Genomic DNA, 20,208 nt, shown 5'->3' with positions numbered 1-20,208 from the left:
TCTTGTTTTTTTGTTTTTAAACCCTAAAATTTTCATTACAGATTTAAATAGGATTTGAAATCCTACATTTTCAGTGTGATCTCAGAACTTTTGTTTTTCGAGTATTTTTAATGTCACATGCTTCATGTTAACTAAAAAAAAAAAAAAAGATTTGCTGTATCATCCATTTATTCATGCATGCTTTATATAAATGTTTACCGTCTGCCCTTGTCACTCTTTTACTTTTTAAACCATTTCAAGCCCTTATTTTACTTTTTAAATCACACAATTATAGTTGAATATTTTGTTAATATTATGATTTAATTAGATTTCATAATAACTTAATACAGTTTGATAATTTGTATAACATGCATGTAATAATATGAACTAAAGTGTTATTATTGAGCTGTACCCATCTCCTCACACAGTTTGACCTGGACTCTATCTGGACGTTTATATTTGGCGTCCCAGCGTCCAGTGCTACAGTGGTGGGCTCTATCCACAACATGTGCACTGAAGCAGCGTTCCTGCTCCTGGCCATGCTGCGCAGCATGCTCAACCTGGTGAGTCTCCCAGCCACCATGCCTCAGAGATGTGTGTCCCAGGAGCATATGATGGCATTGGGATGATTGTTGTCTTTCGGTAGTTTATCAAAGCTTTTATACTATCAGCCGATGCAGAATTCTGAATGAAATGGCAAATTAGTGACAAACTGGTGTTGAAAAGAAAAAGAAAAGATTAAAATGGTATTGTGTAAAGATTAATTGTTTTAACTGCAGGCTATTCTCTTTAAATGAGCTCACAGCAGAAGCTGACATAGCTTTTGATATTTCTCTTTATCTAACCTGCAGCCTTGGCAGTCAGAGGAGGAGGGTTCCTGGCTGAGAGAATATCCCATCACTCTCATGCAGTTTTTCCGTTACCTCTATCACAACATCCCAGATCTGGCCCCCATGTGGCACAGCCCGGACTTCCTGTGTACACTTGCTGCTACAGTTTTCCCCTTCAATATACGGCCCTACTCTGAGATGGTATGCTATTGTTCTCTTTGATTGTTAATGGAACTGGCTTTTGGGTGCTCGGGCCTTTTGATGGAATTGGTGCTTTTGATGTTCAAGTCGCAGCTGTTTGTGAAGATGAAAAATGCCTTGTTTTCCTCAGGTGAGTGATTTAGACGATGAAGCAAGCTCTCCCACAGAAGAGTTCAAAGCCTTTGTGACAGATACAGGCATGAACCGCAGCCAGTCAGAATACTGTAATGTAGGCAGTAAAACCTACCTGACCAACCACCCAGCCAAGAAGTACGTCTTTGACTTCATGAGGGTCCTCATCATGGACAACCTGTGCATGACACCTGCCAGCAAACAGACCCCCATCATTGATCTTCTGCTAGAGGTGAGATCATTTTAGATATATACAGTGATGGTAGGTGAAGCTACAGAATCTCTGTAATGCGTGTCATTCTAGCTTTTTTTTTATCATCCTTATTAGAAGATATTGTGGGAGGGTCCATCTGTTGGGCAGAAACACTAACTTTGCTCTGTGTCTTCAGGCCTCACCAGAGCGCTCCACCAGAACCCAGCAGAAGGAGTTTCAGTCCTACATCCTGGACAGTGTGATGGAGCAGCTTCTGGCGGCAGATGTTCTGTTGGGTTAGTTGCATCCCAATCATCAGGTTTAGTTCTGGGAAATGTTTTGGTACAGTGCTTTAGCCAAAAGGGGAAATGCTGTCATTTACTTCCCCCTTATTTTGTTCCAAATTGTGTGTGTCGCAATATATGTAAAAAGTGTCATGGCATGGTGAGACATGTCTTGACTGACCAGATTTTAGCGCTTCTCAGCGTTTTTGATATGAAGTTCTCTGATGTCCATTAAAGGTCATTGTTCATCCAACATAATATTCCAATCGTTCATGTGTGTGGCTCTGTCCTCCAACAGGCGAGGAGGCATCATTGCCAATAACGACAGGAGGAAGTTACCAGATCCTGGTCAACAATGTTTTCTACTTCACCCAGCGTGTGGTGGATAAGCTGTGGCAGGGCATGTTCAATAAAGAGTCCAAGCTAGTGGTGGATTTCATAGTTCAGCTGATCACCCAGGTGAGCTCAATCCACTTAACCTCCAGCTGTACACAATGTCATAGTGTCCCTAAAGACTAAGGAAATGGTCTTGCTAGATAATTATTTGTAAGCTTGGCATTGAAAATGGTCAATATGTGCCTGAAACGTTTGCCTTGTTCTTCTGAGTAAACTTTCATCTCGCATATTATTTTTGGTGGAGTGTGTGGACTTTTTTCAAGTATTTTATATAATCTTTTGACCATATGTCTAAAATGAGTACTTTTAGTGGATGTCTTAAATATATGCTACTGTTAAATCCATTTCCATACATTAAATTCATTTAAAGTGACACTTTAAACGCTACATATTATATCTATTTCAAGTCTATTAAGTATTTCAGTTTATTAAAGAACTCTGAAAACTGTTTTATAGTTTCCACAAAAAGCAGCGCAGCTGTTCAACATACCATCACAAAAATAAATTACATTTAAATTACAAAAATCTGTTACCGTATTTTCCGGACTATAAGTCGCACTTTTTTTTCATTGTTTGGCTGGTCCTGCGACTTATAGTCAGGTGTGACTTATTTATCAAAATTAATTTGACATGAACCAAGAGAAATGAACCAGTGCTCCTGTAGTCTACACTGAGCAGCATAGAGCGCCCTCTCGCGGCTTTAGACGGTAATGTTTTCTCTTGGTTCTAAATAAATGCGACTAATATGTTTCTTTCCTCATCATGACGTATTTTTGGACTGATTTGACTTATACTCAGGTGCGACTTATAGTCCGAAAAATACGGTATTTTAAATTGTAATAATATTGCACAGTTTAACTGTTTTTGCTAATAATTAAATAAATGCACCCTTGGTAAGCATAATAGACTACTTTCAGGAACATAAAAAAATAGTAGTGGAAATGTAAGCAAACAGAATGTTAAAAAATAAAATGCAATTAAAAGCAATTGATAATAAGCAATCACAGCAACCACAGTTATCTTTTTAAGATGAGAACGAAACAAAAATGTCACACTAAGTGTATTATTAAATATTGCAAAAATGCATTAGCTACCAAACATTAAAAAAAGACCACAAGTGATAACATTATTAAACATAATATTATCCTGTTGTTCTATTACAACTTTCTGTTAGTTGTACAACTCTTTCTCTCTCTCTTCCTTTCTTTATTTCTTTTACATTCCTTATGTGCAAGATTTATGTAGCATTACTATGTGACTTACATGACTGGTTTGTGGTTTCTCAATAAATCTCCTTGTTTTTTTCTCCTTTAATAGTCCAAACGGCGATCACAGGGTTTATCTCTGGACTCAATCTACCATTGTCTGAACCGAACAATCCTCTACCAGCTCTCACGACCACACAAAACAGTCCCGCAACAGGTCACCCTGCTGGATTCACTGCGTGTGCTGACAGTAAACCGAAACCTCGTGCTGGGACCCGGCAACCATGACCAGGAGTTTGTGGCTTGTCTGGCCCACTGCTTGATCAACCTGCACACGGGGAGGTGAGAGAGACACAGAGGCCGTGCAGTGTTTTCGGGCACTTAGATGGGGATGGGTTTGATGTTTGTGATTGTGCACCTCTGGTGTTGTGAGTCACTGTGAGAGACTTGAGGATGAGGTTTACATTGTCATGGCTCTGTATCCAGGCTGACTCAGAAGTCTGGCTTTATAGAGACCGAGAAGACAGTGAGCTGAATTATATTAGTGTGTAGTGTGTAGTGTGTGCTCTGCTGATGCAGGAAGTTCAGTAACTTCAACTGTTTTAATTTGGAGCATCTGATGTGCTGAAATGATGTTCATTATTCTTGCAATCTGTGTTTTAGCATTCAAACTTATATTATTGACTGACTGGGGAATGTTCACATGATAAAGCACTGGCCTTGGTGTCTTCAAATGTATAAGAATTGTGTGCTTTCGTGTTCTCTTGCAGTAGTGTGGAGGGCTTTGGTTTGGAAGCAGAGGCCAGAATGACCACCTGGCATGTTGCGGTTCCTTCTGAGAACGAGTCGGACAGTGTCCAGAGCCAGGATGTTAGCGAAGGTTGTTCTTTTTTCTCTTTTGATGGCATTTTTGCCAACACAATGTGTGGTGTATTAAAGCATAGAGTTTTAATACTTCAAGCATTTCACAAACCTTCCAAAAAAACATTATTGATGTCAAAGTTTCCTTTTTGTTTGGTGTCTGTGTCAGGTCGCCAGTTGCTGCTCAAGGCGGTGAATCGCGTGTGGACAGAACTCATGCACAGTAAGCGGCAAATGCTGGAGGACATTTTTAAAGTGTCTCTACCTGTCAATGACAGAGGACATGTGGACATTGCCACTGCTCGACCTGCTCTAGAGGAACCTGCTGCTAAAAGCTGGCAGAACCACCTGGGTGAGGAAAACATCCAGTCAAGCTTGTCGCTTTCACACTCTTTCCTGTGTCGGTCTTTGTCACTCTGCTTCTTTTTTTCTTGTTAGAGGTTTTTTCAGGTTTTTCCCCATACTCTTGTTTCTCTCAATGTTAATTCTTCACTGTTTTCCTTCTAGTCCATGAGAAGAAATGCATCAGCAGGGGCGAGACCATTGCCCCAGCGAATCAGTCCAAACTGTCTCGAGTCAGCAGTGGCTTTGGTCTGTCCAAACTGACCGGCTCCCGTCGCAGCAAAAAGGAAAGTGGAATGAACAAGAACAATCTTTCTGCACAGGTAACTGACAAAATAACAAACACAGACGTGGAAATGAATTCACAGCTAACCTTATGGACTTGCACAGGTAGTTCACGCTCACATTGTTTTGACGGTCCACAGGAAACCTTTCAGTGGATGTTCACGCACATTGCTGTGGTCCGAGACTTGGTAGCAATGCAGTACAAGGAGCATCAAGAGGTAACCTTTTAATTTCAAACATATTCAAAAGTCTTTCAGAGATCTTTCAGAACAATAATAATTAGATTTTTTTTTTTTAAATGGAGGGGTCACTAAATAAATGTTTTCCCAGTTCTGATCGTAGTGGTATGACTTCTACAAAAAATTATTTTTGGATCCAAATATGCATTTGTTTCCTCACAGAGGCAGCAGAATGCACTGAAGTATGTGATAGATGAGTGGGCAGGAATTGAATATGAGCTGCTTCGGGAACGGGGCCTCTGGGGGCCTCCTATTGGCTCCCACCTGGACAAGTTTCAGTTGGACATGACTGAGGGACCCTGTAGAATGAGGAAGAAGATGGTGCGGAATGACATGTTTTACATTCATTATCCCTACGTGCCTGATCCTGAGCCCAACTCGAGCACTCAGGTTAGTGCAGCTCCTTTTACCTTTTTCTTTCTTCAGTTTTAAGGAGGTACATGTTGTATATATTGAATGTTAGCTAATTCTGGCTGCCAGGAATAGAAAATAACCTTATATAATTGGCTTTATACTTATTTTCCCCAATTAACTGAAACAAGTCTATTGAATGTGCCTATAGTGTCATTGAAAATCAGCATGTGTATAGCATTAATGGTTGATAATCTGCTATGAATGGCTCTTTTGTGAACTCTCAAACTTTAATTGCCAGCCTTAGCCATATGATGGTAATCACTGCACAAAAGAAGCCTTAAATGTGAACAAAAGCTTTCATATGCGCCTTATTACCCATTTTTCCCTTTTCAGAATCAATCTCAGGTGCTATTAATGGGTGCAAGGGTTAACATACCAGTCCAGGTACAATCTGAAGTGTTCCTAACATACAGCCTTGCTGTACCCTCTCAAACAGCTGCATTAATGAAAGCTTAACTGTAAAATAAAATGTCCCTGACCTACTGCATTTGTCTTTCACGTGATAAAGAGTTGTATGTTAATTGATGCCTAAATCGTTGTTTGGAGATGTATTCTCTGCTGTCATTCCTAAATATTTCATACACAGAGAAACCTCCAAAAAATAGGTTTATTGTTTGCTAATCTCTTATAATCCACATTATAGTATGTGAAGTGGAGCAATTTTCAAACAAGAATGTTGCATGTTACTGTTACAAACACAATAATAATTGGTATTCATGTTGTAATGTAAGAGCTGAATTAAGTAAATTCTACACCACTACTGACACCAAACAGAACTGCAAAATAAAGACTGTTTCAGAGACTTCACACATCTTCCATTGTTCAGCCTCACCCTAAACTCTCTCCATTGTTTGAGCCAGTCTCAGAACATCTGGCCCAGTTGGGTCACTCAAAAAACAAAATACAGTTATTTTTTTCTGCTACTGGTTGTCCAGAAATGATATTTTCTTAGATTGGCATATACTGTAGATAATTTTAATAGGATAATTGATAAACGGCATGACCATACAGATTGTTTTTCTCACCAAAATCAATATTTTGAATTTGCATAAATTTCCAGTTAAAATGTGAGGTCACATGACTGAATCTATGTGTGATCTTGAAAACCTGCTCATCTGAAGTTGAGTTTTGAAATTTGCTTTGTGGGTAAATATAAATTGTATTTAGATATGAATTATGTACTTTATGTGAGTTGTCAGCATGGGATTTTCTTAAGGAGTGATGGACACGTGTCTTGCATGGCTATGACTGGATTCCTCTGACCCCCAAGATTGTATTTTTTATTTTAAAGGTTTTCATCACGATTGATATAAACCCAAAAGAAGAGTTAATAAGATCAAAATGAAACTGTTTGTGATACATTTTAAATCCTTTCAGAAACCAGCGCGCTACAGACGAGCGATAAGCTATGACAGTAAGGAGTATTACATGCGGCTGCTGTCAGGAAACCCGGGGATGTACCAGCACTCCATAGAGCAGAACACAGAGGGAGAAACCACACAGCAGGAGCCTGAACATGGAGAGGACACCATCGCAAGGGTCAAAGGTCACTTTAACATGACAGTGCTCTTTATTACAATGGAAGTATACTTTGTACAGTGAGCTTTACAGTTACACTTTATACATTTTTCTCACCAATGTAGCAGACAGAAAACAAATACTATTGTTAATACAATATATATATATTTTTTTTTTCTATTTCAAACAAAAACACCAAAATGGAAGAAACTGGCTTCTGAATGATCTGGTTGTCTGTTTAGTGAAGCTACTGAGCGTGTAATATAATGAGTGTGTTGAGAGTGATTGGCTGTGTGTGCTGTGTTTTGTTTTAGGTTTGGTTAAGGCTCCATTAAAGCGGTCCCGCTCTACAGCGGATGGAGCCGATGAGGACAGTCAAGACCAGCTGCAGGAGATGCTGGAGTCAGGAGCTCTGGACGAGGAGCAGAAGACCGACAACACCACACTGCTCCGCCTGCTGGAGGAGGGGGAGAAGGTCTGTAGCACTGTACAGCTGTACATCTGCCTCCACAACATCCTCGGCACACTGTTCAACAACCGCACATTTTGCCGCCAGTCACTGTTGTTATGACAACAATTTGGCTTTAAAAAATGTGGGTCTTTTGGGTAGAAGCTTTCCAATTTGAAGCTTTGTATTGATCACTACTATTCTGACATCAGTCAATCATTTACTGCTCACATTATCCTCCAGCAGTATGAGGGAAATAGTTAGAACTATCAGTCTGGTTGGATGATTGGGTTTATTTTACTTTTTGAATTTGGACTGATTGATATGAATGATGTGTTTGCCGTGTGTGTTCTAGATCCAGCACATGTACCGCTGTGCTCGGGTTCAGGGTCTGGACACCAGTGAAGGGCTGCTCTTATTTGGGAAAGAACATTTCTATGTGATCGATGGCTTCACTATGACGGTCACCAGAGAGATCAGAGACATTGAGACGCTCCCTGCAAAGTAAGAATTCATTTTTTTTTGTATTCTGCCCTGTAAAACAGGACATTTCACTCACACAGATCATCTGGTATCTGTCAATCTGTGGTTCTCCACCTGTTTCTCAGTCATATGTTCTATTATTATATTGTTCTGTCTTTCTACTATTTCTTTGTTTTGTCTATCTATATTGTCCTGTCATTCATTTGATCGTTCTTTGTTTTAATTATGTCATTCTATTGTTCTTTCTGTTTATAATTATGACAAAGCTGTTTGTGTTCTAACTTTATCTTTAAATAAAAGCAACTGGAAGCATTGATATTTTACATAAACCTACAGTTCATTGTGTGATTTTATTCGGTGGTTATTTTAGATTGTTTTAATATATGAAGTATCATAACTATATTAAGTAATTCTGTGAAACTTTTCTAAGGCCCCCCAGGTTGAGAACCACTGCTTTAGTCGTTGCACTGCATTTATATGCTGCTTGTTTTTGTGACATTTGCAGCATGCACGAGACTATCATCCCTCGAGGGGCCCGGCAGAGCAAGAGTCAGCTGAAACGAACCTGCAGCATCTTTGCTTACGAAGACATCAGAGAAGTGCACAAACGTCGCTATCTGCTTCAGGTGTGCGAACAAACCGCTTGGCTTGGCTCTTAGCTTGAACTCTGCTAACACACTGGGCAGCTTTCATGTTAATGCTGAAAATGAAGTTATGCTTCGCTTTCATCCTCACAGCCCATGGCAGTGGAAGTGTTTTCCGGAGATGGAAGAAACTATCTGTTGGCTTTCCAAAAAGGAGTCCGGAACAAAGTGTATCAGAGGTATTGTAAACGCTGATGCTTCTTAGTGTGTATCGTCCTATCATCAGCCTGTGAGATCGCCAATACATGATTTTGTCATGCTAGTTTATTTATTTACTTACCTAGTTTCATAACCACCTCCAGGTTAAGCCTAAAATCAACCTAATATTCAAACTACATATTAAATCAATCAATTAATCAATCAGTCATACTGACCCCAAACTTTGCAAATGTAAGTGTATTTCAGCGAAACTTTCAATAGTCTTGTTCTGCCTCCGTTATCTTTTTTATAATGAGTTATGTGTAGAAGAACCTCAGAAAAATACTAGGTTACATAAAGCCAAATCTTGTCTTCTAGGTTTCTGGCAGTTGTTCCCTCACTAGCCGACAGCTCCGAATCTGTCTCGGGGCAACGTCCCAACACCAGTGTGGAACAAGGGTACGCTACCCTCATATTACAAGATAATGAAGTGCATTTAGAGTTGATTTACCAGATGTATTAAAATAAACTTTCATATGCGTGCTTCTTGGTAAAACAGGTCTGGTCTTCTCAGTACGCTGGTCGGCGAGAAGTCAGTGACCCAAAGATGGGAGGTGCGTTATCTTCACATGAAAGTTTTTTGTCTTGTTTGTTTTGTTCTGTTGTTCAGTGTTGCTTAGGAAAGACTCTTTATTTGTAGAGAGGAGAAATCAGTAATTTCCAGTATCTGATGCATCTCAACACACTGGCTGGCCGGTCATATAATGACCTGATGCAGTATCCTGTCTTCCCATGGATCCTGGCAGACTTTGACTCTGAGGTACAAACCTGTCTCTGGTTAATCCTTGTGACTACAGCACAGCAGATGTCCACGTATTCACGTTCTGTTTGGGGGATTTGCATGAGTTTTCCCAGTTTAATATCTTGAATCATTCCACAGGAACTGGACCTCAACAATCCAAAGACATTCCGAAACTTATCCAAACCCATGGGAGCTCAGACAGATGACAGACTGATCCAATACAAGAAAAGATTCAAAGACTGGGAGGATCCTACTGGTGTGTCCGAGACCCCTGCTGATCATCTGTTAGTTGTGCTTGTTAAGCTCCAGCTTTAGAAACATGTTTTGTTTGTTTTTTCACAGGCGAGACTCCGGCGTATCATTACGGCACTCATTATTCCTCTGCCATGATCGTGGCCTCATATCTGGTCAGAATGGAGCCGTTCACACAGATCTTTCTCAGGCTTCAGGTTAGTCCCACATGGCTTGGTCTGTTCATCATTTGTTGTTTTCATCTCTCTACTGTTTGTTTCAGTTATTTAAATTTTTCTTACCAAACTTTCATGTGTCTAGATTGGACGGTCTTGAACTGCGCAGTCTTATCATTGTTCTTTGATTCTTTAACACCCATTGTTATGCTGGTGAAAATGTTACTAAATAAATCCTTCACAGTCAAAACCAAAAACAAACAGAAGTGGAAGAACAGACTGGAGACCAGCTGTCTCCAAAATAAGCATAGCATGCATAGCATTTACAGTGTTTCCAAGCACTAATGAAGATATTCCTTTGTTTCTGACAGGAGGTTGTTATTAACAGACAGTGAAGGCCCATTCATACCAAAAAACTACATTAGTGTCCGCAACAATAATGTTCTGTTTATTATAAATGCCTGCTGCTTTAAATACTGGAGTGCTGTAAAGTCATGAATCCCGATGGGCTGTCCGTGTTGTTAGTGTTTATCATCTTACTTTCTTTTTTAGTTCATCTGTGCCTTTTATACATGTGGTGTGGACCTCTCAATTCTCATATAATTAGAACAATTATTAGAACTTTAGAATTGTGGTTATCGTCCCTAGTGTGAACGGCTGATCTAGTTTCAAGAAAGATTGAAGTGGTTGGTTACATGTGCGTTTCATCCGTGTTTACAGGGAGGACATTTTGATCTAGCCGACCGAATGTTTCACAGTGTACGAGAGGGTTGGTTCTCTGCTGCCAAACACAACATGGCTGATGTGAAGGAACTCATTCCTGAATTCTTCTACCTTCCTGAGTTCCTACTTAATTCCAACAACTTTGATCTTGGTAAGGAAAAGCTTGACAGCTAGCCTCATCTGTGCCCTAAATACAGTCTCTCTCTCTCTCTCTCTCTCTCTCTCTCTCTCTCTCTCTCTTTTATACATAATTGTGTTAATTGATCAATCTTTTCTAAAGGGAGTAAACAGAATGGCACCAAGCTTGGAGATGTGATTCTGCCTCCATGGGCAAAAGGAGACCCGAGAGAGTTCATCAGGCTTCACAGAGAGGTAATTCGCATCAAAATACATCATCCCCTGACGAAGCCAGAGGCTCTATGTGTTATCGTTTCATTGTCGTAAAGGTCAGAGAATAACGCCACTTTCAGAAGCAGGTTCTTTAGATACTGTGTTTTTGTTCCCCAGGCTTTGGAGTGTGACTATGTCAGCGCCCATCTGCATGAATGGATCGACCTGATCTTTGGTTACAAGCAGCAGGGTCCTCCAGCAGTGGAAGCAGTCAATGTCTTCCACCATCTCTTCTATGAGGGCCAGGTGGACATCTACAACATCAATGACCCACTTAAAGAAACAGCTACCATTGGATTCATCAACAACTTTGGCCAGATCCCAAAACAGGTTTGCAATTTCACTATTGAAAATGAACTGCGTAAGTGATTACCTGTGCGTACTTGAGGAGAACTGACTTCATATTTCTACTAAACTCATTATTTGTATTTAATGTAATTAAATTGTGTTACCTAGGTGTCCAAATCCCTTTTGGGACCACTATGCAGTACACTCTAGTGCGTGTTTTACTCTGTATCCAGTTTAACCTCTTTGTTTATTTTCTTTCAGCTGTTCAAGAAGCCGCATCCTCCAAAGCGGGTGCGCTGTAAGTCAAACGGAGAGGTACCTGGTGCACCTGTTACACTCAACTCCAGCTTAGACAAGATCTTCTTCCATCATCTGGACAACTTGCGGCCCTCTCTCACCCCTGTCAAAGGTAATGCAGATTAGATGGAGGTTTACAGTGGCATTCCTTTGTGGTTGGCTTCTACTATTTCTATCATATATATAAAAAGGAATGTGGTATTAAAATACATAAATACTAACAATTTAATATCAACAGTTTTTGTTTGAACATTGTTTGTTCAGGAATCATTTGTGTAAAAGTTTGTTAGCAGCTCTGGGCATACAGTGGAGAGCATTTTAACTAGCTCTGTGTGTCATCTGTGTTTTCCAGAGCTGAAGGAGCCAGTGGGACAGATAGTGTGCACTGACAAGGGCATTCTGGCTGTGGAGCAGAACAAGGTGTTGGTTCCTCCTGCCTGGAATAAGACCTTCGCCTGGGGCTATGCAGACCTCAGCTGCCGCCTCTCCAACTATGAGTCCGACAAGGTCATTCGCAACATACAAGTTCTTCTGTTTACTCATGGTTCCTGCATCTGCTGTGAATCAGATCCTCAAAGGCGTTTGGGAAAAGAGCATCAGCAAACCTTTGCATATTGGTGATCCTGGACCACAAAACCTGTCTTATGTCGCTTGGGTATATTTTTAGCAATAGCCAAAAAAACATTGTATGGTTCAAAAATTTTCGATTTTTCTTTCATGCCAAAAAATCATTAGGATATTAAGATCATGTTCCATGAAGATATTTTGTACATTTTTTACTGTAAATATATAAAAATGTAATTTTTGATTAATAATATGCATTGCAAAGAATTTCATTTGGACAACTTCAAAGGTGATATTCTCAGTATTTAGATTTTTTTTGCACCCTCAGATTCCAGATTGTCAAATATTTGTATCTTGGCCAAATATTGTCCGATCCTAATTAACCATACATAAATGGAAAGCTTAATTATTTATTATAAAATTTGACACTTAAGAAGTTTTGTGGTCCAGGGTCCAGGGTCACATATATAAAATGTGTCTTTTGAGATTTTAGGTTTGGAGTCTATAATAGTTTATATATATATATATATATATATATATATATATATATATATATATATATATATATATATATATATATATATATATATATATATATATATATATATATATATATATATTGTTATGGAGGAAATTATTCATATCTTTCAGTAAACAATCTAATATGGTGATTTGGTGCTCAATAAAAATTTCTTATTATTTTAAATTTTCAAAACTGATTTTGTGGAAACCTTGAAATGTTTCTGCAGTTTTTTTTCTCACTTATTTCCACCTAAAAGGATTTTTGTAGTAGTGCCCACCAGTTGTTGTTTCGGGAGGGGATGGTTTAGGATCTTATTAAGTCAACTAAGTTAAATCTAGTGTTTTTAGTTTTCCATATCAGATGTCTGATGTTCATGTGGTGTTTGTCTCACAGGCGGTTGTGGTATATGAGTGCCTGTCTGAGTGGGGGCAGATCCTGTGTGCTATCTGCCCCAATCCCAAACTGGTTATTACTGGTGGATTTAGCACTGCTATCTGTGTGTGGGAGACCGGGACTTACAAAGAGAAAGCCAAGACCCTCACACTCAAACAGGTTTGTTTTATGTTAGATTTAATGTTACTTGCTTTGTTTTTTTTTGTTTTTTTTACTTCTTCATTTGCTTTTAAAACCAGATAAATATATTTAAGTTTTCCTTTAGACTTTTTTTGCATTTTATTTCACTATAATGTTTTATGCATTGATCAACATGTGTATTTTCATGGTTCCAGGCTCTTCTGGGCCACACAGATGCAGTTACATGTCTCACAGCGTCATCAGCTTACCACATCATTGTGAGTGGCTCTCGGGACCGTACATGCATCATTTGGGACCTGAATAAGCTGTCTTTTGTCACCCAGCTGAGAGGACACCGGGCTCCCGTCTCCGCACTCTGCATCAATGAACTCACTGTGAGCCCACAATAATGTCCAAATTACATTTGTTTAAACTACATTAAATTGTCTTTTTAGCCATTTAATAAGCACTCTTATGTTTTATTGGGGTAATAAAATATTTTTTTTATAAATTATAATTTTTATAATCAATAAAAAATGATATATATGTGTATATACTGTAAATAGGTTATTATTATTTAAAAAAAAAAATTTATTATTATTGGCTAATGCAGAATTTGCCAACTCAACTGATATGAAGTTAATTGGATCTGGTCATTTTATGAACCTTCATAATAAATTGATGCCTCTGAATAAAACCAAAGTGTTCTATGAAATGGAAAGACTCTCATAACTGTGTGTCTGTGCAGGGAGATATAGTGTCCTGTGCTGGCACTTACATCCATGTGTGGAGCATCAATGGAAGCCCCATCGCCAGCGCCAACACTTTCACCGGCCGCAGCCAACAAATCCTCTGCTGCTGCATCTCCGAGATGAATGAGTGGGACACCCAGAATGTTATCGTAACGGGACATTCCGACGGGGTTGTCAGGGTAATTGTATTTTCCTTAATATGCTTTCTTCCTTTTCAGTCTGTGTCTTTTAAAGTGTCAACAGATAACGCTTCTTGACAAATGGCTTTATCTTGTAGTTCTGGAGAATTGAGTTCCTCCAAGTCCCAGAAACCCCTGCTCCAGAGCCTGCAGAGCCCCCCGATGTGCCAGACTGCTGTGGAGAGCTCGGTAAAACATCCCGCCATTGCACCCTATTCATGTTTTTCATGCTGTTATATTGAAAAGATGATGTGAAAGCATTAATTTAACTTAATCATATTCTGACAAATTTGATATTAAACCGTTTTAGCCTGCACAATGCATTAGAGTTTTCGATGATCTTTTCAGATGAAATAACCACAAGTCTTGTTCTTCCAGAGGGCCGTGATGCTCCCGAGGATGACAGCAGTGAGTCTGAAGGAGAGGAAGCCAACCTCAGTCAGGACTCTAAACCTCGGACCTCAAACAGCCAGCCCAGCAGTACCGTCCACAGACCCAAACCTCAGACCGGAGCCTCCTGGTCAGTGGACAGTGGCTCTGACGACTCCCGCCGCTGGTCAGACACACTCAGTATTGACGAGAAGGAAGGCTTTGTCTTTGTAAACTACTCGGAGGGCCAGATTAGAGCAGGAATTCCCTCGCAGCCACATTTACAACCGCACTCAGCACCCTCGCATGCGCCAGTACCACAGCCTCTTCAGCCCAGTACCATGGAGGCTCGCTCGTACAACAAGCTCAAACCAGGTGCAGTGCATTATTATTTATTTATGCAATTCATTTTCATTTAATCCAATTCGATTTTAGTAGATTTGCTGATTTAGTCAAATTTTTCTATTTGAAAATGTTTTGTTTTTTTGTTTTTTTCGGCCCAGGGACCCTTCCCATTCCCATTTCCCTCTCTCTCCCACTTCGCTTCCTGTCAATTTCTGTTCGGTCACCTCTCAGTAAAAGCAAAACTGCCAAAATAAATCTATAAAAAAAACTATTTCACTACATTCATTGATAAAGATATGCAAGTATTATTAAGCTATTAGATTAGCTAAATAATAAACAACATTTTGTTAATTTTAAATTAAATTAAATTAAATGATCAATTAAATGTACCAATTTATTTAATTGATTGCATTCTAATATATTTCCATTACAAATGATAACTGTCGGCATGACAGTTTACATGAAAACTTATGATGTAAACCAAAGCGAGAGCAGTAAATCCTCAAATGAATTGAATTTAATTAAGTCAAAATGTGCTGTATTTTGAATTCCTAGATTTCTGAAGTATGGCTTTTACATTTGTTTTGCATTTGTGCTGTTCTCTTGTGTTGGAGGATTCCTGTCATATTGTTTTTAATGTGAGCAACTGGCATGCTCCTTACTGTTTGCTTTGTCTCTTAAACAGGCTACAGATGGGAGAGACAGCTGGTGTTCCGGAGCAAACTCACCATGCACACAGCGTTCGACCGCAAGGACAACGCTCATCCTGCGGAAATCACCTCACTTGCCATTTCAAAGTAGGTGCTCTGTGTTCATGGCGGAGTGAGGATAAAACAGAAGCTGCTTTCTATTCGCTTTCTAAAGTGGTTTACCTTTAATATGCCAGTGTCTGCGAATAGTCTCTAAACAAGACGGTTGATAACAAGCTGTTCTTGTGTACTCAGAGACCACAGTAAGATCCTGGTGGGTGACAGCCGTGGACGTGTGTTCAGCTGGTCTGTCAGTGATCAGCCCGGACGCTCTACCGCGGACCACTGGGTGAAGGACGAGCAGGTGGACAGCTGCTCTGGATGCACCGTGCGCTTCTCCCTCACTGAAAGGCGCCATCACTGCAGAAACTGTGGCCAGGTCTTCTGCCAGAAGTAAGACACATTTGCAATACATGCATTTTAACTTGTTTCTTGCGTTGCATAATGTTTAGAGTCTCTTGCAGGTCTTTCACAATGTGGTGTTTGTTTTCCCTCAGGTGTAGTCGCTTCCAGTCTGAGATCAAGCGGCTGAAAATCTCCTCTCCTGTGCGTGTGTGTCAGAACTGTTACTACAACCTGCAGCATGAGCGGGGCTCTGAGGAAAGCCCCAGCAACTAGATCAGCACACGCACATCACGTTCACTGCTCCCCCTGCAAAATCTCATTGGCAAAGCACTGGCGTAGACCAAAATGGGATCACTAATGATCAGAATTTCATATATTGCGGAAGTGTGACCATTAAAAGGAGAATATTGTTAGTTACTTTTCCACTCATGCATTATCTTTTGTCACCTCATTGGCATCATCCACAAAGGCGGCGTTACGGTTCGATTTTAGACAAAGCAATGCATATAAAACGCTTCCTGATGAAACGAGATGACATTTGTTTATAGTGTAAATACTTACAATGGCATTTTTAACTAGAAACAGTGAAACAAAAAGTCATTATTAAGAGATCAGAACACAACACGTTGCTTGTAATATAGTGTTACAGTATGTTAAAAATCACTCCTGGCTTTAAGAGAACAAAAATGCAATGTGTGTGTGTGTGTGTGTGTGTGTTGTCGATGTCGCAAGTCACCGCCTCCCAGCGGGAATAATATTGGGGAATTATGAATGTTGATAAATGTTTGTGGATTGACATTACTAGCTTGTCTAGTTATGCAAATGCTTGATTCTTCTGTTTATTTCATATGTTCTGTTGAAGTGTTGCCCACAGTGTCAGCCAGTCGCCACAGACCACTTTTTCACTTTCAATTTGGTTGCCATCCTGCCTTGACATGGAGCAACTATTATTATATAATATTTAACAGTCGTGTAGGTCAATGAAAGTATGTAAATGTTGAATTTAGATTAAAGGCCACTTTAAATATTTTTTAAATGACAGGATTCATTCAACCTTTAAATGATTCCATTTCTATTATGAAATGTTTTAAGTCAGTTTAAAAGGACTTTGTTATGAAGCATGTTTCTGAAGGGTCAAGAGTTCCTGTTCAGTTTCTATTGGATGATCTGAATCTGTAAATGTTGCATTAGTGTGGGACTTCTCTGACTGTCATTTCTTTGTTAATAGCTCATATGAATTAGACAACTTAAATGTAACTCTCTGACACTAGCTTTAAAATGCTAAGCATAAGCATACATTTATTATTCTTGTTCTTAAAACCGCACCATTTTAACCGTTTGCGATGTTGCACCAGTGTAAATGTCTGTAGATTATGAAAGCAATAGTTACTGATGTTTCCACACATTTCACAGAAGACTAGCTTGAATGTTATTGTGTTTAAAGAAAAAGGGATTTAACACTTTTAATGGACTGGAAGCCTAGTTTCTCTTTACCTTAGACAAAACTATGAAAGAAAGTTGTGTTTTAGTTTTTTTTGATACTGTGGGCAATACCCTATTAAAAATGCTGCTTTGATTAATAGAGATCATTTCTTTATTTCTCTTTCTTTCTTTAAATGGTCTGACACAACTTTAAAAAGATTTGAAAAGAAACATTTGTTACCATTGCAGTTGTTTTATTTACCGGTGTATGATTTCTGTACAGCCTAATATGCACTCATTATAGTTGAATTATTCTCTATTAATGTACTGTAATTCAGTGTGCAATCATAACATCATAAAGCTGTTGGGATTTTGCTGTCGACAAGCAGCTCAAAGATCAAATGGCGATATCGACCTGATAGAATTTTTTGCACCTTGACATGTAGACAAGACAAAGAAATGGAGTAATCACGGTTTTATCAGATGCATTTTTATGCTGTGTGCTAAAATTTTGAAAGGGTGCATTACTTTACAGTGAGATAAACTGTACAAAGTATTTATGCAGTTATAAGGGTTTTTTTTATGATTTTTTTTTTTTCCTTTGCAAGTTTTATTACTTGTTGCATGTCTAACACAGCTGACTTTCTGTGTCGGTGTATTGTACATCTTTTGGCATTATGTTTTATTTGTTTTCTCTTTCTTTGGCTCATTTTTATGGCATTATCTAACGAGTCGTCCCTGAAGGTTTTGTGTACAGTTTTAGGTGGATATATAGAGCGTCTTATGTATGGATGTTGAGGACTGATCCCAGAACAGATGAAATGCACTCGGATTGGCCCTGTTTGGTGGTCTTGTGATAGACTGCATTACTACAGTATCTAGTGTGCAAAACTGTGGTAGCTGAATGCTCATTGTATATTTGTGTTGAAAACAATTACATTAACCCCTCCTCCATAATTAACCCCAATACCTGTTCTTACGCAATAGATACGGTACTTATACTTTTTAATTTAATTTCAATTAAATACTTGCTGTTTACCACCACCAGTGTCCTCAAATGAGTTCTTTCCATTATTTATTGCAATATACTGAAAAAATATCTAATCTAGGAACATGTTTACAATAGTAATTATGTCCAATATAATAAAGCATCATGATTTTTCTATCTGAACACACAAGGTAATACAAGTATTGCAGTTTCTTGTATGTTATAACTATAGCAAAGTTTTAGTGACTTGACAGTAAACTAGAAACATTTTATCCCAGTTAGTGTTCAAAATAACCTGAAGTAAAATGATTGGCCGGAGTCACTATCCTGCGGTTTTACAGACTAGGCTTAAACCTAGTCCCAGACTAAAGTGTAAATCTGAGTGTAAGTGTAATTTTTTTTTTTTACTGAAAGAAACTTGAACGGACTGATCTTAAAATATATCAGTGCCTTTGTTTTGTCTCAAGATGCACACCAGTAATGTTTTTTCTAAGGCATATTAATAAAAATTACTTACATTTCCTAACTGAACTACGGTCTGATCCTGGTTTAGTCTGTGAAACCAGGTCATTATCTTCTGGCACAATCTGTATTATTCTTTTTACACACTAAAATCCTTCACTCACCCTTCACTTGGTCCAAACCTATAGGAATTTCTTTTGTCTGTTGAACACAAAAGAACATATTTTTAAGAATGTTGGTAACCAAACAGTTAACTTTAACCATTGATGTCCATAGTCATTTAAAAAAATAAATTGTCATTAAAAATCCCAGGATGTCTTTCGATAAGAGTAGAGGTGTGAAATGGGCATCCTGCCCAAATTTGCCCATTGACCTCTGACCATCATAACTTCCTAATCATCCCCATAACATGATTGGCTTCATCACTCTGTCTGCTCTCCACCAATAAGATGGTGCGTGGTGGGTGTTAAGGTGAACTGTGGCTGAAACATATCAGCTTGTGCTACCAAAAATGTATTTGCATCGTTTTAAGGAAAATTTGAGGGTATGGGTGGGTATGGACTCGTAGGTTTAGAGCAGGGGTAGGTATGGAGACATGAATAAGATGCTGGTAGCACAATCTGAAAGGTAGCATTTTTCACTATCAATTTGTGCTACCTATCTTTTTAATTGGAGGTAGAACAATCTGAGCGGGAAGCACAAATCATGAGGTGGATGCTACACACTGGTGGTGGATGAGAAGATCAGTTTTTTGATCCTGACACAAAATGAGCAGCTAACTTTCATTGACTAATCATATCAGCAGCACATGTGAAAGTGTGGATGAGTACTAGTCAGGTAAATCATTATTATACTAATTAGATCGTATAAGAGCAGACTGATTACTATGAAAGGAGGGAAGAAGCTCTTCTAATCATTGTGTTTTTTGTTAGCAATGTTTACCTCCAAAGAAATATGTGAATTAAAAAGCCCTTACATGCAAGGAGATGCTATGAAGATTATTGCACCTGAAAAAAACATTTATCTGATCATCAAGAACTTCAAGAATGGAGGTTCGACTGCAGTGAAGAAGACTTCAGGACGTCCCAGAGTGTCCGGAAAGTGCCAGGACCATCTCCTCCTGAGGAGTCATCGTGTCTCCAGCAGTGCAGAGCTTGTTTAGGAACGGCAGCAGGTCGGTGTGAGAGCATCTGCACGCACAGTGTGGCCAAGACTTTTACACAACGGCCTGGTGTCAAGAGGGGCAGCAAGAAAGCCACATCTTTCCAAGAAAATGTCAAGGACAGACTGAAATTCTGCAGTAAGTATACAAGGATTGAACAGCAGAAGACTGCTGCAAAGTTATTTTCTCTGATAAAGTTCTGTTTGGGACATCTGGGAAGTCTATTGTTCTGAGAAGAAAAGGTGAACACTACCATGAGTTCTGTGACGTGCCAACAGTGAAGCATCCTGAGACATTCATGTGTGGGATTGCTTTTCAACCAAGGGAGTGGGCTCT

The 20,208-nt window shown here is 39.1% G+C and overlaps 1 protein-coding gene across 4 annotated transcripts in view; it reads left to right on the top strand.

Moving 5' to 3' along the window:
• Positions 1–18,304, top strand: part of LOC113077862 (WD repeat and FYVE domain-containing protein 3-like) — a 75,058-nt gene extending 56,754 nt beyond the window's left edge. For all 4 annotated transcript variants that reach the window (XM_026250145.1, XM_026250151.1, XM_026250138.1 and 1 more), the window contains 34 exons: positions 408–542; positions 831–1,010; positions 1,141–1,374; positions 1,532–1,631; positions 1,918–2,078; positions 3,333–3,562; positions 3,991–4,100; positions 4,251–4,433; positions 4,589–4,746; positions 4,849–4,926; positions 5,110–5,337; positions 6,739–6,907; positions 7,194–7,354; positions 7,683–7,831; positions 8,316–8,436; positions 8,548–8,633; positions 8,971–9,051; positions 9,152–9,206; positions 9,293–9,412; positions 9,533–9,650; positions 9,737–9,843; positions 10,522–10,675; positions 10,805–10,896; positions 11,032–11,244; positions 11,464–11,611; positions 11,852–12,006; positions 12,980–13,138; positions 13,315–13,494; positions 13,848–14,030; positions 14,129–14,219; positions 14,409–14,774; positions 15,430–15,541; positions 15,689–15,886; positions 15,991–18,304. In XM_026250145.1, coding sequence (XP_026105930.1) covers positions 408–542; positions 831–1,010; positions 1,141–1,374; positions 1,532–1,631; positions 1,918–2,078; positions 3,333–3,562; positions 3,991–4,100; positions 4,251–4,433; positions 4,589–4,746; positions 4,849–4,926; positions 5,110–5,337; positions 6,739–6,907; positions 7,194–7,354; positions 7,683–7,831; positions 8,316–8,436; positions 8,548–8,633; positions 8,971–9,051; positions 9,152–9,206; positions 9,293–9,412; positions 9,533–9,650; positions 9,737–9,843; positions 10,522–10,675; positions 10,805–10,896; positions 11,032–11,244; positions 11,464–11,611; positions 11,852–12,006; positions 12,980–13,138; positions 13,315–13,494; positions 13,848–14,030; positions 14,129–14,219; positions 14,409–14,774; positions 15,430–15,541; positions 15,689–15,886; positions 15,991–16,111 — 5,136 coding nt within the window. In that variant the 3' untranslated portion in view covers positions 16,112–18,304. The remainder of the gene's footprint in view (positions 1–407; positions 543–830; positions 1,011–1,140; positions 1,375–1,531; positions 1,632–1,917; positions 2,079–3,332; positions 3,563–3,990; positions 4,101–4,250; positions 4,434–4,588; positions 4,747–4,848; positions 4,927–5,109; positions 5,338–6,738; positions 6,908–7,193; positions 7,355–7,682; positions 7,832–8,315; positions 8,437–8,547; positions 8,634–8,970; positions 9,052–9,151; positions 9,207–9,292; positions 9,413–9,532; positions 9,651–9,736; positions 9,844–10,521; positions 10,676–10,804; positions 10,897–11,031; positions 11,245–11,463; positions 11,612–11,851; positions 12,007–12,979; positions 13,139–13,314; positions 13,495–13,847; positions 14,031–14,128; positions 14,220–14,408; positions 14,775–15,429; positions 15,542–15,688; positions 15,887–15,990) is intronic.
• Positions 18,305–20,208: the final 1,904 nt, after the last annotated feature.

This window comes from Carassius auratus, chromosome 5, assembly GCF_003368295.1.
Source record: "Carassius auratus strain Wakin chromosome 5, ASM336829v1, whole genome shotgun sequence".
NCBI lineage: Eukaryota > Metazoa > Chordata > Actinopteri > Cypriniformes > Cyprinidae > Carassius > Carassius auratus.
The sequence above is the reverse complement of the archived record's forward strand: the minus strand, read 5'-3'. Positions and strand labels throughout refer to the sequence as shown.